At 48.9% G+C, this 12944-nt stretch overlaps 1 protein-coding gene across 21 annotated transcripts in view; it reads right to left on the bottom strand.

Annotated features, from left to right (window-relative positions):
• Positions 1-4123: 4123 nt before the first annotated feature.
• The window catches only part of NEO1 (neogenin 1), a 245070-nt gene continuing 236249 nt past the window's right edge, over positions 4124-12944 (bottom strand). For all 21 annotated transcript variants that reach the window (XM_070575398.1, XM_070575477.1, XM_070575453.1 and 18 more), the window contains 3 exons: positions 10295-10558; positions 7558-7694; positions 4124-6707 (listed from right to left, as the gene is read on the bottom strand). In XM_070575398.1, coding sequence (XP_070431499.1) covers positions 6624-6707; positions 7558-7694; positions 10295-10558 — 485 coding nt within the window. In that variant the 3' untranslated portion in view covers positions 4124-6623. The remainder of the gene's footprint in view (positions 6708-7557; positions 7695-10294; positions 10559-12944) is intronic.

The following is a 12944-nucleotide window of genomic DNA, read 5'->3' on the forward strand; positions in this document are numbered from 1 at the left end:
CCTCTGCATTGGCACGCTGGTGCCCCAGCACTCAATCCAATCACAAGGGGCTGAGCACAGCCCTAGAGGCCCCAGCCTCAGTGCGATCCAGGATGGCTGGGATTTGTTCTCCTCAAGGTATCTGATGGCCACGTGAAGCGAGCAGCTTCCCAGCTCTGCAGTGGCCTCCTCCGTCTGGGTAGATAGCATCACATTAATTCCTAGACTCAGCTTAGCCTTACCTCTGTAAACCCTTTCTGAGTGTATGCTCCTGGGGAGAATGAGGACTTGTCAAGTTCCCCCAGCAGTGGACCCGGATGACTCCAAGTCCATCCCCCTCACCAGGCAAGTTCACTTAGTGAACACCTACGGTGTGCTAGGCACTGGGATGGAGAATCCAAAAACAAGCGTGATTGTTTTCCTTAAGGAGTTCAGCATATTGGAAGAGACAGAAATAGGAATAAGAATGTTCAGGGGTCAGGATGGTTAGGCTGGGTCTTTAAAGACGACTAGAAATTTACCAGGCAGAGGAAGCCAGTAGTGAGGGTAGCGGGTAGGGAGAGAATTTGAGGCAAAGGGGCCAGACATCGTGGTTCATCCTGTAAGTGCAGATTCCTCTCTATGGTAGGGCCGAATCTGAGTGAGAGGGTAGATCATGTGGCAGATAAAAGAGAAGAGGCAGACAGGGCCACCTGGACTCGAGTCTGCAGGGCAGGTGATGCGGGAGCTATTGCAAGATGTTGAGCAGGGAGAGAGGCCAGGTTTGAGTTAGAAGAATCACCTCCATAGTTTTGTGGAGCCTGGAGGTGGCGGGAGAGGGGCCGGGGGGGGGTGGGGTGGGTGAAGGGTGTGTCAATGAGGAATTTGCCCAATAGATGACAAAGATGAACCACTTTGGGGGACATTTGAGAGCTAGAGCTGCAGGATTTGCTGAGCAATGTGCCGTGGGGTCGAGGGAAGGGTTTAGAATGGCTCCCGGATTTCTCCTCTGGGAAACCAGTTCCACAGAAAGCAGGCTCATTAGACTCATTAATGAGGGGCAGGCACCCAGCACACACACCTACGATGGGGTGATGGCACTTTGCTCCAGGACATTGAGATGGAGGGAAATGTAAACGGATTGCAACCCAGACACCAGCTGAGGTCAGCCTGTATCTTAAAATCTGGATAAGGCTGATTGGATTCACGTTTCTTTCTTCTTGTTTTTTTTTTTTTTTTTTTTGAGGAATATTGGCCCTGAGCTCACATCCCTGACCCATCTTCCTCTACTTTATATGTGGGACGCCTAGCACAGCATGGCTTGCCAAGTGGTGCCATGTCCGCACCTGGGATCCGAACCGGTGAACCCTGGGCCACTGAAGTGGAACGTGTACACTTAACCGCTGCGCCACGGGGCCAGCCCCGAATTCTCAGGTTTAGATTGTTCTGGCTACTTCTGACTCTGAGCTGCTGCTTCTGGTGAACCACTGCCATTATGGTCACCCTCACCATGCCAGACTCATGGCCTGTCCTTCACCATGTTGGGCCAGATGCTGTCTTCTTTGTCGGGAGGAAGTAGTAATCACTTGAGGCCCTAAACACACAGCAGACATTATACAAGATTTGGGGTGTCGGAGGAAGTTTACGCCACAGAGGTGCAAAGAGCAAACAGTATTTAATTACCTCTCAGATCTTCTCATTTTAGAATATTCTTGTGGCATCTCAAGGCAGCCACTTCTCACTGGGGGTTCCTTCCCACCCTGCCCCTCATTCTCTAACAATCTCGTTGATTAAAACTGCTGCCAGTGCTACTGCCCCACTTCCCAATTATTTCAGAAAATTCCACATTCTTCTTACTCTACACTGCAGCAAGAGCTCCCTCTAACCCTTGTGAGCTCAGCTCTAGGCCCATCTTTTCATTTCCAAAACTCATCACGTTCCTAGTTGAGGAAAAGAGCATCTCAAGATGAACCTCATCCACTCTGCTTAGAGGGTAAATTTTGAATATCATTTGTATTTTTAGTTTTAAAATATCATTTTTGTTGTAGATTATAGTTTTAAATATTTTTTTCAACATGACACACTTTTAAAAGATTATGAGAAATGGAAAGTAGTATTTTCCTTCAATTACTGTCTCCCACCTCTGCCCCAGCCCCCTGGGAACTTCCTCCTTTGGTAGCTGGAAACCCAAGGTGAAGAGTCAGGCACTGTTGTCTGTGGCCCCTCTGTCTGTGCGCATGCGTTGGGCTGGCCACTCTTGGCTCCCTGGGTTTCCACTCCCTACCCGCTCCGCCATCAACTGGATGGCTTGCTCAGTGCTGTTCTCCAGTCTCTCCTGATGATAGCACACCCCTGGCAGGAAGGTGGCTGAAATTGAGAGGGGCTGATGGACTGGAGAAAGAAGGTGTTTTTTTTTCTTACAGAGCCTTGTTCAGAATGTTCATCTTAGAACCAATCTGGAGGACATCCTTGCCCTAGTTCCCAGCACCTAGTTGGTCATTGTGGCATCAGCATCATTTCTTATGACTCTGCCAGGCAGACAGGTCTTTGGCATCTTTTGAGTTCACCTCAGGACACCAAACGGCTGTGGCTGCTGGAATGGGAGGGTCCTGGCTCCAATAACACCAGGGACCTATTAGGATCCCTCCAGGGGAGGGGTGGGGTGTGTACAGGAAACCGACACTCTCCAGGCCATGAGTCCTCATGACTGTCTGTCCATCCACCCAAGAGACAAGCATCTGCTGTTGTCAGAAACTGCCCCTGGCATTAGGCATTGAGAGGAGTGAGAAATGATGATGTCCCCATCCAGTGCACAGTCCAGTGGAAAAAGATTCCGATAAATTACTGCAAATGTGCCAAGAGCGCCCCCTAGGGATGCAGAGGAGGGCCGACACGAGTGGGTTCTCTCCCAGGGCAGGAGTGGTGGTGGAGAGGGCATTTCATGTGCAGACTGAAAAGTGTTTCATGAGCAGCTTTCTGTGGCTAGAATCCTGGGTGCACAAGGCGATGTGAGTGTAGAACGGAGGCTGCAGCAGACTAGCACAGACTTCAGCGCTGGGAGCTCCAACTCCAGCCTGAGGCCAATGGGGCATCGCTAATGGGAATGATGGGACTGGGTCTCATAAAATACACTCGGCAGCAGAGATGAAGCCCTGTGGCCGACAGAGTAGTTAGTGCGGATGCTAGGCTTTGTATCCAGTCCTCACTCTTCCGCAAGTGCATGGAGGGCAGGGCCCATGGCTGTTGTGGTCACCACTATTGCAAGCCCAGACCCTGGTACACCTTGAGAGATCTTAGAGAGTTATAGACTGAATGTTGGCGACCCCCAAATTCATATTTTGAAATCCTAATCCCCAAGGTGGTGATATTTGAAGGTGGAGCCTCTGGGAGGTGATTAGGTCATGAGGGTGCAGCCCTCATGCATGGGATTAATGCCCTTATATGAGACCCCAGCAAGCTCTCTTGCCCCTTCTGTCATGGGAGGACACAGCCAGATGGCATCTGTGACCAGGAGGCAGGATCTCACCAGAAGCCAGATCTGCTGGTACCTTGAGCTTGGACTTCCCAGCCTCTAGAATGGTAAGGATTAAATGTCTGCTGTTTAAGCCCCCAGTTCGTGATATTTTTGTTACAGCAGCCCAAGCTGAGACAGCATGAACGCAGTCAGAAGGTGAGGCAGCCTGGGAAAGGTGGCACTCCTTGTAGACACGTGCTCCAGGCATCACACACCCATGAGAGCCGGGGTTGGGAGCAGAAGGCCCGGGGCTAGCGCTGGTGCTCAGCCTGTGCCAACACAGTGAGGTGCTGCCCGGGACGCCGCCACAGCAGGGACGTGGTCCGCATCCCCCTTCAGGAGCAGCTGCACTTTTCTGCTGGGGTCATTCGGCTCTTTCTGACAGGTATCGATGCCTCAGGCTGCTCAGTCCCTGAAGGGCAGCAGTGGTGGGTGAGGACAAGACAGGACTCATCTTTCTGGCTGGTGGACAACCCGACCACAGCCTGCGGCCTCCTGGCTCACCTGCCACCCCTCCCCAGGGCCCATGAGAACCCCTGCCTTTACGGTTGTGAGGGCAACGGTGAAGTCAACTTCAAGCCGCGAAACAGGGCACCCCAAAGTTCTGCTTTCTCAAGGAAAAAGGAAAATAACTCTTCCATCAGGCCAGCGTTTGATTGGATTAAAAAAAGTGTATTGGATTTCCAATACTAAATAAAAACATGAAATTGTTTTTTAAAAAGCCATAGAGTTTACAGCATCGACTACAGAAAAGGCCAAACAAGTGTGTACAGACTAGTCCCCAGCAGTCCTCCAGGCCCCCTCCAGCAGGCAACAAGGCAGCAGACACGTTCGTTCCACATCCTCCTGAAGGCAGCTGCCAAGCAGCAGCTCAACTAGACATTACGAGACACAATGGTTTAACTTCAAAAGTCACAGGCAAATGTAAGAAAATGTATTCAACTGTGAAAAGGTGCAATACAGAATAGCTTTCCTTTTTCTTAATTTAAAAAAATCCCAACTCTGAACAGTTATTTTATTTAAAAATAGGTCCTCCCCCCGCCCCAGTTCTGTGGCAGTGTCCAGGTACCAAGGCCCTGAGGTAACAGACGCGTCAGGGTTCATGGGAGGGAATGCCCTGAATACCAAGTGTGTTTCTTTGGGCAAAAGGTAAGCCAGGCTGGGGAATCTCGGCCTCCTGGCGTCCAGAGCGCACCGCGTGCCCTCGTCAGGATCAGTGTAAGTGCACTGGTTTTCGAGAATCCTGCCTGGCACTATCCTGTGAGCAGCTAGCACGGCAGCAGGAGTTCCAGCATTGCACTTTTCATTGCCTCCAAAGTAATAAATATAAAGAGCTCATCTTCTAGAAAAGCAAATGTGTGATAAGACCTAAAAAGGGGGAACCAACACATAAAGGCAAGCGAGGTGCCTGTGGGGCCGGGGCAGTGCTTAGGGCCCCCCAACCGGGGTCTCCGCAGCTGACCTCCTGTTGGCTGTGAACCAAAGCCCGATTTGCCTTCTGCACTGCCTTCCACACTCTCTTCTGGGGATGTGATGGGGAGCAGGGAAGATGCCTGAGGGTCAGTCCTGTCTCTTTTCATAACATTTTCTTAATATTAAAAAAGCCCACCTCAGCTCCTTACCTTTGTAAGAACACAAGAACTATATGCAAAGGCTTGTGTGTGTGGCGGGGCCTCTCAGCATACCTCAGAGACCTCCTGCCCCCATCCGTCCCCCTGTTCTAATCAGGGGCTGAGCTGGGCTGCTGGCAGGGAGGAGGGGCCAGCTGCCTCCTCTGTCCCTGTCCCCTGCTACTCAAAGAAGAATGTTCAGAAAGAAGGGGGAGCCTCCTGGGGGCTGCAGCCTCTGCCAGCCTCAGTCTTGCTAGTGCTTTTCCTAAGGGCTCTGGAACATGAAAGTCAGAGATGGCCTGGCTGAAGAGAGGACCTAGAGAGAAGCAGGGAGTCCTATGTGGAAACAAAGGTCCTTCCTTAACTTCCAGCTTCCCCAATGGGAACAATGAAACAGCAGGAAAGTCTCCATCCTTTTCTTGGATTTCCCAGGATCGGGGTCAGGCTCCCTGTCCTGCATCACTCCTGCAACTGGCAACACAGCTCCTGGCTCCTCGGTGTGGTCATTCTTATCAGGACATGATCAAGACATCAGGCAGCTAAATCCTCGAACCCACCTATGCACAGAAAAATTTTTAACTAGATCCAAATGAAACTCCAGTTGCAACTTAGTGACAATAGAGACAGACATGCCGGGAACGGACAATAAGGAAGACGCTTCCATTCTCTGCAGGCTTCTGGAAGAAAGTACAATGACTGAAACATTCACAGGACCTCAGCAGCCCTTCCACTTCCCATTCCCAACCCCCCAGCCCTCCCCCACCCCCATACTGAAACTGCACAGAAAGCAACAAACAAGTCTTTCCAATGTTACATTTCATTCAAATAGATCTGTAATCTCACAGTGATGAGAGGAGAAAGTCAGGCCTTTAATAATTATAATAAAAAAATAATAAAAAATCTTACAAACAGCAATGCAACATTTCCTCCCCCCTCAAAGTGATGGATTAACAGCTGGTAGAGGATGCAATGACTCAGAATTAAAAAATAAGAACAAAAACAAAAAACAAGCCAACCCTTGGAACAACCCACACTGTCAATGACTTTCCATATATAATTCAAACAAGCAGTCAAATATCAACCACTTGTGGGAACACCACGGACTTCCTTGGTTTTTGATAGCGTTTTTCTTTTGAAGGTAAAATAAAATAGGACACAAACAAAATCATACATAAATGCCAATGTCTACACTCCATAAAGGCGACGCAGTTGCAGCACGAAGACACAGCCTGATCACAAAGTGAAATGTAGGTTGCACTTCTTGCCTCTTCCCTGGACACATGATTTTGGCCCATGGTGCCCAGTCCTGCAGGGTTTTAGCAGGCAAAGGGAAGCTGCTTTGACACACGCTTCTTCCAGGCTGACCAGGAGAAGGCAGGTGGTCAGGCCTGGAGCCAGACCACGTTGGGAGCTGGCTGGTCTGCTTGCTCACTCTGTGTTCTCAAGTGCTGTCCTCTCGTACTCTGTACAACTCCTTGTTTTCAAGGCTAAGTCCCAAGACGTCTAGACTCAGGTCTGGAGTCATGTCCTGGCGAAGGTCGTCATGCTGTTGTGATGGCGTTTAGGTCCTTCATTAGTCCTTCCAGGTGGGCCATCTCTTTGGTCAGCTCATCTGGTTCATAGCTCTGTGGAAAAGAGAACACTGTGACTGGGCATGCCGAGGAGCCGTCCAGAAGGACAGCCCAGAGAGAGAAGTCAGAGTGTCAAGTGGTCAGTGGTAAACCTGCCCCAAAAGACTGGACTACCAAAACCCCGGCTGGCCCAGGAGAGTCAGAGATTGCAGGATGTGCCCAAGTCACTAAGATCCCAGGCCAGTAATCACTCATTTCTGTACACTGCAAAATGCCTTTCCCCCAACACATACTGCCAGGGTCAAATGTCCTCACAGGCAGAGGCCCTGCGGCCTGCCCCTGCTGGGTCTCCGTCACAGTCAACACAGGTGGTGTGTCCCCTGGATTTCCGGGCCCCAAGCTCTCCTCTTAGAGCCCCTGTACCTGGAGATGCAGAGGCAGACACATTTACTGGCATATGAGAGTGGAAGATCAAGCAGAGAACCCACTGTCTTTTATTTTGAGAGCAACCACTCAAGCACCTTCTCCTCTAGCATCCAGCTCAGAAGAGGTCATGAAGCAGAACCGAGGGGTGAAAGAACACACAGATGGTTCAAACCAAGACAAGACCAGACAGACAGGAGAGAACTAAAAGGAAGGCAGGCGGGTGGCTGGGGGATACAAATTCTCTAGCTAATGTAACAAGCTAATCCAAGATACACCAGCGTAGGAATGGAGAAAGCAGATCACGTCCTCAGCACAGTTCCTGGCTCAGAGGAGAGGCTCAGTGCATGTCTGCTGAATGAATGAGTGACCTGCTTCACCCTTCTGGGCCAGCACAGACTATCAGTGTGATCAGCACTCTCTCGGGCTGTGGGACATGCACCTAGACATCCTGGCTGGGCTGATGGCCCCGTGAACTTACACTCTCAGAGTCTTCCAGCATCCTTGTGGTCTCCTGCACGTCAGGGGCACTGGGCACCACCACTGGCATAGGAGGCCGGCTCCTTCCTAACGTCCCGATGGAGGCTGTCTTCACCGAGTGGAGGTGATGGTTGAGAGCTGAGGGGAAAAGGGCACCATCAGGTGTGGGCCCGAGCCTGCTCCCCCCAGACCTCATGAAGGCACCTCAGGTCCAAACGCTGCTGCTGGGTGAGGGATGCACCCAGACCCAGTGCAGAGATCCTGTTCTGAAAAGGCACTGCTCTGAACAAAATGAAGAGGGAGAAAGTGGGGCATCTAACAGGCCAGAGAAAAGACTCCATTTGGTTTTAGAAAACTAACCTCCCAGTCCAGTGGTTCTCAAAGTGTGGTGGTTCATGGACCCCTTGCAGGATGTCTGGGAGGTCAAACTCTTCGTAATAATACCAAGGCATTTTCTGCCTTTGCACTGACGGTAAAAAGCAACAGTGGGTAAAACTGCTGGAGCCTTAGCCTAAATTAAGGCAGTGGCACCAAACCGTAAAGTCATTCACTGACACCACAGTTTTTAAAAAAGCCAGTTTAACTTAAGATCATCCTTAATGAGGGCCGGCCTGGTGGTCCAGCAGTAAGTTCGCACGTTCTACTTCTCGGCGGCCCGGGGTTCACCGGTTCGGATCCCAGGTGCGGACATGGCACCACTTGGCAAAAGCCAGGCTGTGGTAGGTGTCCCACATACAAAGCAGAGGAAGATGGGCACAGCTGTTAGTTCAGGGCCAGTCTTCCTCAGCAAAAAGAAGAGTGGCAGTAGTTAGCTCAGGGCTAATCTTCCTCAAAAAAAAAAAAAGATCATCCTTAATGAAGTAGTGAAAATTATTTTATTAAATCTCGACCTGATTACACATCTTTTAAATAGTCTATGTGATAAAATGGAAAGTATGCATAAAATACTTCTGCTGTATACCAAAGTATGATGGCTGTCTTAAATAAAGGCATTTGTGATAATGTGGCTGTGAGCCAAACTGTCACTTTTATCATGGAACACCAATGCTGGTTCAAAGAAAGATAGACAAACTGGTTAATCAGACTTGAGTATTTGGCAGACATTTTCCAGAAAGTGAATGAAGTAAGCCAGACACTTCAAGGAAAGCAATGGACAGTATTTATTACCAAAGATAAAACTTAAGGTTCAAGTGAAAACTAGAATTTAAAAAAACTTGGCTCTGCCAAGCTTGAGAAGCTTCCCAATACTTACAGACTGTGGTGATATTAACGAATGCATTTGTAGATATCCTACAGTGAAATGTATCAACATGTGGAGGATCTGTATAACTTAGTGAACCAATATTTTCCAAATGACCAATGTGTGATGTTCGCTATGCATTCAAAGTACAAGACAGATGGCTTTTAATGGAACAGAGCATGAATAGTTCATGGATATGGTTTCTGATTCCATATTACAAACAAACCTATAAGAAACTACAACTTGTTGGGGCCAGCCCAGTGGTGCAGTGGTTAAGTGCATACGTTACACTTCGGCGTCCTGGGGTTTGCTGGTTCGGATCCCAGGTGCGGACCTATGCACCGCTCGGCAAGCCATGCTGTGGTAGCCGTCCCACAGATAAAGTAGAGGAAAATGGGCACGGCTGTTAGCTCAGGGCCAGTCTTCCTCAGCAAAAAGAGGAGGATTGGTGGCAGATATTAGCTCAGGGCTAATCTTCCTCAAAAAAAAGAAAAAAGAAACAAGAAACTACAACTTGTTGAGTTTTGTTGCAGTATCAAAAAATAATATCCATAGGTAACCGAAAAGGTTATAAAAATACTCTTCCCTTTACAACTACATATCTGTAAGGCCAGATTTTCTTCTTATAATTCAACCAAAACAATATATTGCAATAGACTGAGTGGAGAAGCAGGTATGAGAATCCAGCTGTCTTCTACTAAGCCAGACACGAAAGAGATTTGCAAAAATCTAACATAATGCCACTCTTTTCGCTATATATTTTGAAAAAGTTATTTTTCATAAAAATATGCTATTTATCTTAACATGATATATTTATTGGCATTTTTAAATGGACTAATAAAATAGTTTAAAAATTTCTGTTTTAATTTCTAACACAGTAAATATGGATAGGCATAACCCATTGAGGAAAAGCTTTTTCATGGCCTCAATAGCTTTTAGGAGGATAAGGGGGTCCTGAGACCAAAAAGCTTGAAAACCACTGACTTATGCTGAAACAAACCATCCTAACAGATAATAGTAAGGAAGAGCAGAGAAAAAGGACATGCCTTTGAGGTCAGGGACTCTTACTGAGCCGTGTGAACTCAGGGAACTGACTTCCCTTCCGCACGGTTCATTTTCTCGTCCTAAGGTTCCTCTTTGTTTCCAAGTCTTGGCCTCCCTGACCCTCCTCTAGCTTGTAGGAATCCTACGGAGTGAGGCTCTGGGAGGCTGGGCAGACTAGATCTGTTGTCCACTGGATTTGACCACCAAGGGTTCTGCACCCAACACAATTCAACAAGTCAGCCCTCACTCCCCACCAAATTCTTCTCTGGTTCATACGCATTCCCGAGGGAGGGAAGCTCATATACTCCCTGAGAGGGACAATGACACCCTGCTACTCTAAATTGCTGGGATAAGCTTGGAGAATATTTGCTTTGTTACTTTTCAAAGAAGAGGTGACTTCTGCCATAAGCCAGAGCCAAAGGGTCCCTCCAGTGGTGCCACTGTCCTCACTCACCTTGCTGGGACAGTAATGGTGTGCTTGGCAACGTGGGATCATAGGTGGGAGGACCTGGGGGTGGGATTGCCGGCACGGCGAAGCTCTTCAAGGGGTGGGAAGGGCGAACGTGAGCCGTAGGAAGACTCTGGCCTGAGTCTTCTTCTTGGGAACTGGCCAAGTAAGAAGAGCTGGTAGCACCTTCAGGATCCTGGTGATCAGTACAGCACGTTTGAGACGAGGAGGCAGGCATGGTGTCAGTGCTGGGGGTATTTCGAATGGATTCTACAGCAGGAAAGTCTAAACGTTAGCATTTCTTTCACCATGAAACAGACGCACATCCCAGGGCTCTGGCAACTTCTAAGGGCCCCTAAACCAGCTCAATAAGCACTCAGGATCAGTGCTAGTCCAAGGGAACATGGGTTAGCACCACTGCCAAGGCTAAGTAAGAATGGACTAATCTAAAAGAGTCCCAAACAATTTTGTCCATCAGCTGCTGGAATTTTTTCACCTAAATTTTTCACCTATCACTTTCAACTTTTTTTAGCTGTACTTTTTACAGCTAAGTGGTTACAATTTTACAGACAAAGTTCTCCTTGGTACTTACGACGGAGCACATATAAAGGTTTCTGAGACTATTGTCTATTAAGAAATAAATAAGTATAAAAGAAAATTAAAAACTTCACTCATTGATTGACAATCTTAGAGACTGGCCTTTCAGATACTATGTCTAGTCACCAAGGCTGGCTGGGTACCTGACAAGTACCAGCTCTGCGCATGACGCCTGGTGATTACTGCAGCAGAGGCAATGCCACAGGCCCTGCGTGCCCTCTGGGGACTGTGCATGGCCTCACCAGAGCAACAGCCCCACAGCTCAAGGGACAGCTGGACAACCCAACAGTCCAGGGGGCTGCAAACAGCTTTAGGATCATGCTATAGAAAGGGGGTTTGGGTCCAGAGAAAGAAGTGGGGCAGATCACCCTGAAGAAGGGGAAGACTCAGGAAGAACATGATAATCTCAAAATATGTGAAAAGAGGTCTGAGTTGTTCTGGAAGCAGCATGGTGGGGTAGGAAAAGCAATAGCTCTCAAGTCAGAGAGACCAGGACTTGAATCTTGGCAAACTAGCTCATGAACTTGGCCATCACCGAATCTCTCTGTTTCTTCACCTATAAAACAGGGAGAGTAACACATAATTCACTGAGGATTAACTGAGAAGATGTGTGAAGAGTGCTGAACACAGGGCTTGAATAAGTAGTGAGGGTCTTCTCTTTGTGAATTACTGAGTGCTCACCCTGAGCAGCCCTGTGCTAAGTGCTCTGCCTTCATCAGCCCTCTCAGTCCTCAAGGTCACTTGGAGACACTGGGAGGTTAAGCACTGGCCCAGGACTCAGAATGAGTACAGCAGGAACCTGAATCCCTGCCCTTGACTCCTAAGCCCATGTTCCGAACCACCACACTCTAGACTGCCCTTCCACGCCCATACCACCCACCCCAGACCCTGCAGGGGCAGAAGCAGCACCAAGGACCAGGGAGACCACATGAGGAAGACTTTTCCAACAGTGTAAGCTGGTGCAGACCACTATCCCCACCCTGAGAAGGGGCCTATGGGACACCAGCTCAGGGCAACAGGCTGCCCCAGGTAGCCTGAAGGAGGGCCTCCCCTGACTCCTAGAGGCCTCAACCTTAAAAAGGAAAATAAGCCCTTTTAAGTAGTGATACATGAGCAACCTGCAGAAATCCAACCTATTTCCCTGACTTTGTTGCTGAGGTAGGAATAAATCTGCTCCCTTGGGCTCTCAGGAGATAGGCCATGCCGGTCATGAGTGCTACCTCTGGGCTTAAAGGTCTTGGGTCCCAGGGATGAGGGATTCACACACCCTACCAAGTGTCAAAAGCCTGGCTGTGATAACCCAACCAGACCTAGCTCACTTCTCACCCTCTCAAGGGGTGCACTGAGGGCCTCACTTCTTACACTTCCTCAAGCCTGCCGTCACCACAGCTGGGGAGCTGCTGGTCCCATTCTGAGTGACCCTGGCCAGGTGAAAGCTGGTCATGGAGGGCAGCAGGGAGTAGGGGAGAGAAAGCAGGCTCTAGCCTGGACCACATTAGCCTGCACTGGCACACAGTAGGTCAGCTCCAGGCACACAGGCCTCCTGGGCTACCTCAATTGCCTTAATCTGATGTATAAGCTTCCGAGGGCCAAAGAAATGTGAAAAAGGAAAACAGAGTTGCCTACATGAGTAAGAACTCTGGCCTGCTGGCACGGACTAGGGCCACCCTGTACAACTCCAGGGGGCACCAGGCACACCTTGTTTTCTGTGAAGGGTGTGCCCTGAAATTGTGCAACATAACTGGCCCACAAGGAAAACAATGCTGTAACTAAAATTCCTACTTTAGTTGAGGGGCCTCCTTCCTGACTGATTTACCTCTTGGAGTTAAGACACACTAAGTTCACATTGGCCAAGGGGCTTGGACAAGTGGAAGTGCTCTTCCTACATCAAGTGGTGGAGACACAGTAAATGCTCTTAGAGAAAGGACTGCCATGCCTAGCCCACTTGGACAGGGCTTGTGGCAACCCTGAGCTCAAGAAACACAGGAAATATAATAGTAAGATGACTTTGATCAATTCTAGACACTTGCTCTACATTTCAAATCCATCTTCAGTGACT

This window comes from Equus przewalskii, chromosome 1, assembly GCF_037783145.1.
Source record: "Equus przewalskii isolate Varuska chromosome 1, EquPr2, whole genome shotgun sequence".
Classification (NCBI taxonomy): domain Eukaryota; kingdom Metazoa; phylum Chordata; class Mammalia; order Perissodactyla; family Equidae; genus Equus; species Equus przewalskii.